This window comes from Rutidosis leptorrhynchoides, chromosome 1 (genome assembly GCF_046630445.1).
Source record: "Rutidosis leptorrhynchoides isolate AG116_Rl617_1_P2 chromosome 1, CSIRO_AGI_Rlap_v1, whole genome shotgun sequence".
In the NCBI taxonomy this organism is placed as follows: domain Eukaryota; kingdom Viridiplantae; phylum Streptophyta; class Magnoliopsida; order Asterales; family Asteraceae; genus Rutidosis; species Rutidosis leptorrhynchoides.
The window spans coordinates 156,649,736-156,655,508 of record NC_092333.1 but is presented as its reverse complement, the minus strand read 5'-3'; the positions used below and the strand labels follow the sequence as shown (position 1 = coordinate 156,655,508).

General features: G+C 40.3%; 1 protein-coding gene across 1 annotated transcript; it reads right to left on the bottom strand.

The window, feature by feature from the left end:
• Positions 1–4,232: 4,232 nt before the first annotated feature.
• LOC139890471 (uncharacterized) lies at positions 4,233–4,658 on the bottom strand. Its single transcript, XM_071873350.1, has one exon. It carries the CDS (start codon positions 4,656–4,658, stop codon positions 4,233–4,235), a length of 426 nt encoding a protein of 141 aa, XP_071729451.1.
• Positions 4,659–5,773: the final 1,115 nt, after the last annotated feature.

Genomic DNA, 5,773 nt, shown 5'->3' with positions numbered 1-5,773 from the left:
AATGCAAAAACCACAGCACCAAGTTCTAGATCATGAGTCGTAAAATTCAATTCGTGCATCTTCAATTGTCGGGATGCATATGCAATCACTTTCGTACGTTGCATTAACACACAACTATAACCTTGCCATGAAGCATCGCAGTAAACTACAAAATCCTCGGTTCCTTCGGGTAAAGACAAAATCGGCGCAGTCGTTAACTTCTCCTTTAACAACTGAAATGCAGCTTCATGCAATTCTGTCCACTCATACTTCTTACCCTTGTGAGTCAAAGCTGTTAACGGTCGGGCAATAGTAGAAAATCCCTCAATGAATCTCCTATAATAACCAGCAAGACCTAAAAATTGTCGTATCTGAGTTGGCGACTTAGGAGTCTCCCATTTCTTCACTGTCTCTATCTTTGCAGGATCAACTTGAATACCATTGACAACTACAATATGATCCAAGAATTGCACTTCTCGCAACCAAAAGTCACATTTTGAAAACTTCGCGTACAGCTGCTCCTTCCTGAGCATCTCTAATAACAAACGGAGATGTTGTTCATGTTCTTTCTCACTTCTAGAGTATACCAATATATCATCGATAAATACTATAATAAACTTGTCTAGATATGGCTTACACACACAGTTCATGAGATCCATGAACACAGCCGGTGCGTTCATCAATCCAAACGGCATTACTGTGAATTCGTGATGACCATATCGTGTCCTAAACGTTGTCTTCGGTATATCTGATTCCTTCACTCTCATTTGATGGTAACCTGACCTTAGATCGATCTTAGAATAACATACTGATCCGTGCAATTGATCAAACAAGTCATCAATCCTCGGCAACGGATATTTATTCTTGATAGTTAACTTATTCAACTCTCTATAATCAATACAGAGTCTCATAGAGCCGTCCTTCTTCTTCACAAACAGTACTGGAGCTCCCCACGGTGATGAGCTCGGTCGAATGAATCCTTTATCTAAAAGCTCTTGCAGTTGACTAGACAACTCTTGTAATTTGGGTTTTGCAAGTCTATACGGCGCACGTGCTACTGGTGTCGCTCCGGGAACCAAATCAATCTGGAACTCTACGTCTCTATGCGGAGGTAATCCGGGTAACTCATCTGGAAAAACATCGGGAAATTCTCTAACAATGGCCACATCTTCGAGTTTCTTGCCTTCAGATTCAGTTTTACTTACATGAACTAACATAGCAAGACAACCCTTCCTCATGTGTTTTTGCACCTTCAAATAGTTAATAAAATGTAACGGCGTATTGCGTCGTTCTCCATACACCATTAAAGGTTCACCTTCAACAACAGGAATACGAATCGCTTTCTGATGACAGACAATGTCGGCTCTATTCTCGGCTAACCAATCCATTCCAACCACTAGGTCAAAACTTCCTAGCTTAATAGGTATCACATCTATCTTAAATGACATTCCAGCCAAAGTCAAAGTACAATCACGGTAAACCTTATCCGAACTCATTAGATTACCATTTCCTAGTTCTATAGAATATAAATTCTCTAATGATGATACAGCATTTTTAAGATTATAACAAAAATCTCTAGACACAAAGATTCTATCAGCTCCGAAATCGAAAAGTACATAAACATGTTGATTATCGAGAAGAAACGTACCTGTGACTAGCTTAGGATCATCACGAGCTTCACTAGAGTTAATATTGAAAGCCTTTCCTCTTGCAGGTTTGTTAGTCTTACTAGCAGTTGGGAAATCCTTTCGGAAATGACCTTCTTTTTCGCACCCATAACACATATTCGTACCAGTCTTACACTCGGCAGCCAGATGTCCATTCCTCTTACACTTATCACACTTTTTCAAACAATTCCCCGGATGATGCCTATTACACTTAGCACACAATGGGAACTTTCCCTTATAACCAGAATTAGCATTTGGGATTGCAGCATTACTCTTAGTAGTGTCTTGTTTCTTAAAGGACTGCTGGTTGTAATTCTTCCCTGAGTTATTGTTATTCCATTTCCGCAAATACCTTTAACTCCCATATGATATGATTAAAATACAGTCTAAGATTTTTCTCTCTCTATCTCTCTCATATTTTTCATCTAGCAAAACAGCACCGCTTCATATTCAAACTACCTCCGGCAACTACCTCCGGTAAACTTCATCTTTCCAGTCAGGCTCCTGGCCGAAGATGATGTGATCTTCATGTCGAAGCCAAGTGGCTTTTCGTGTTCTAAGTCGTGCGATAATCGAGTAATCTCGTTTTTAATTTTCAAATTTCCGGACACATGGACTCGAGTTGAGTGCCGGAGTGTCTTCGAGAACTACGGGGATCTTAAAGATGTGTATTTTGCACGAAAGAGATTGTCGAGCGGCCAACGCTTCGGATACGTTCGTTATGTTGGCATCACTGATATTGAATCTTTTGCAAAGGTCTTGAACACCATTCAAGTTAATGGTAAATAGATTCAACCGTACAAAGCTATGGAGAGGAATGTTACTAATCGTTCATCGAGTAAGGATTATGAATACAATCTAAATGCGGATGATTTTCCACCGGCCCCGTGGAACCGTGGTTAGTCTAATCCAATTAAATGGGAAGGAAAAAGCTTCATGGATTCGCTTGCAGGTGCTAAACACGAATCCAAGGAACCAGAGTTTCATGTTAAACCCACTGTTAAAGGTAACAATCAGAACAATTCGGGGTTTCATTTTCCGGTTCATAATAGCATCGAAATAAAGGTTGGTGGTAAGTGTTTCATGTTAAATCTACCCGATTCGGTGAATAATCACAATCTCATATTTAGCTACAGCAATGATCGGCTATCTTGGACATTGGTCGAAGTGAATAACAAATCGTTTGAAGTCGCGGAGAGGGTTGGAACGAACAATAATGTCAAGCCAGAACCGAAGTCTAAGGGTCCGGTTCAGTTCTCGGATCATAAGGAGCCTCATAATCTCCCAGACGATCATCACGTTAACATGTCTGAGTGCAAGTTTGAGAATTTTTGGGCTACTGAATCGATTTCTAAATCAACTCGTTTTGATGGAAAAGAGGAAATTTACGATGATGGGGGTAATAAGTATATACCTATGATCCCAAAATTGTTTCCGGCAAATGATGCCAGTGACGGGCTAGTTTTTCAGGCCGACGCGGATGTGATGGTTGAGGAATCCGAAGTCATTAATGGTTCTGCTCCAAGTGAGGTTTTTTCAAGTTCCATGACAAAAGATACTTTGCCCGAGGTTGTGGATGGTGGGGTCAAGAATTGCACGCGTGACCCTACTTTTGATGCTCCTTTGAAGTCTAAGATTGATAGACATAATCATACCACTGGCCCAAATCCCCCATGTGATTCGTTTTCAAATTCTAAAGATACTTTAGCTCATAATTTAGGTGGGCCAGAGGAAATTATTAATTCGATTTCAACAGGTATCCTTGAATCACATTTAGGTGGGCTGGATTCATTTATTGGACCAGAGAGCAGCAAAAATTCTGACGAGCCATTTAAACCAAAAGAAGGTGGGTCTACTATTGGGCTTAGTGTGAAATTAAATGACGATAATCAGGCCCTAAATGGGCTGGATCTGCGCACAGATGAACGTGACGTGGGTGACCCTAGCCTAATAGAAATTGTTCAGGCTAACTTGCAGGACGTACCCCTCTGTCCTGCTTTTACCGCGGTAGCTCGGTTTCTTGTTAAAAGGAAAAAAGCTCCTCCTTTGATCAAAAGTCATTTTATTAAACTTGTGTGGGGTAGGAATAATATGAAACGTAGCCGACGTCGAGATAATTTTCGGTGGCACGATAGATATTTTATCGAGAATGTGATGAATAACTTGGAAGAGGATATTGGTTGTTGCTCGTGTTGCTCTTCTTGCGCACCATCGGACTTGGAAACATAGTTTTTTGTTGTCGTGTCGCGTCGCGTCCTCGTGATTGTGTGTTTTCTTTAGTTTTGAGCCTTTGTGTGTGTGTGCGTCATTTTTATGCGGTTGTGTGTTGATTCGTATATTGTCTAGCTCCTTGCTAGTTTTTATTCGTGTACTGTTTATTCTTAATAATAAAATTTACTTGCCTTTCAAAAAAAAAAAAATATATTTGTTATTCCATTTCCTCTTGTTATCATGAGTTTTAGTCTCATTTGGGGCAGGAGTCTTCCCTCGCTGTTCAGCTTGATCGATTAACTCACTAGCCATCTCAACAGCTTCTTGTATAGTTCTCGGCTTCGAAGTAGTTACACCACTTTGAATCTTCTCGGTCTAACCGTTCGCATAAAGAGTGATCTTGCGACATTCGGGAGTAACCATATGCGGACACATAAGGGCAAGCTCAAAGAATCTCTTATTGTAACTAGTCAAATCAGTACCTACTAGCTTCAGGTTTTGGAGTTCTCGCTCCATCTTAACAGTTTCAGCGTAGGGACAATACTCTACGATCATTATCCGTTTCAAATCCTCCCATGAGGTCTCAAATGCTTGATCCATACCTACTGAGTTTGCATAGGTATTCCACCATGTCAACGCACCATAAGATAGCTTACTAGATGCAAACTTCGTTTTATCCATCTCTCTACAACCACTGATACGGAAAACTGACTCAAGCTTCTCAAACCAACGAGTCGAACCAACTGGACCTTCGGTGCCCTTAAACGAATGTGGTTCACAACTGAAGAAAGTCTTGTACATACACCCTACTTGTCCATTATTTTAAGCATTAGTCGTATCTTGATTTCATTGATTTGTAACGTTCACGTTGTTACTATTAGTTCCGTTTCAGAGTTCTGCCACAGCTTCGGTTATTCCTTCGGAAATCCACCGACAAACATCAGCTTGGGAAACTGGCTTGGGCGGCATTATCTTTCTGGTCAAGATAACACATTCGGTTAGTGTCAATGAAATCGATATATAAAATATACTAGCAACGGATCGATGCATAGTAACTAATATTAAATCGCAGTGATTCTAGTAGTACTAGTGATATATAATAGCGATACATAACGTTTAGTAGTAGCAGTAGTAAGAAAAATGTATACTAGTAACATTATCACTAACACAAATTGCCATTAGTAAACCAACACTTAAAGAAATAAACTTCTTGTTCCAAAATTCATGCATAACCAGTAAAAGTAACATATTCCTCATGTCATAAGTAAAACCACATAAGCAAAGCCACAACTAATAATGTATGTGTGAACATCACATAATAAATAGTAATAATCAAATAATGTTTGATTGCGTGGAACAATCTAGTCGAGCGATCTCTATTTGCGTTTCTGGAGTTCCTTCAACAAGTACTCGACCATTTTCTCCAAATTTTCAACTCGCACGGTGAGATCATTTGGGTTGTTGTCATTAGTAGCAGCAGTGGAGGTACTAGGCTTAGGAGTAGACGTAGAAGCATCATAGGGATGAAAACGGCGACACATCTCAAGTGACTGATTATCATAACGAAAACTCTTATAAAATGGGTTATTACGCCGAGCAGGTCCTTTCGGTATCCTACGGTGGCCTCTCGGTCCATAGGGGTTAACATAATCGAGTTTAACAAAAGGTGTTTGAGGTGAATCGGGTACATCATATTCGGATTCGGATTCGGGTTCCGATTCTTCTCGGGAATCCTCTGCAGGTTCCTTTCCTTTAGGCTCATTCTCATGCACAGTCTCCATCTCTTGTTCCGATTCAGTATCATCCAGAAACTCGAGTATCGTGTTCCCTTGCGCTTGCACGGTTTCCTCGGATTCAGTGTCAGAGTCGGTAAGAATGATAGGATTAGAAGAAGTCATCTAGCACTCAAAGAAAAC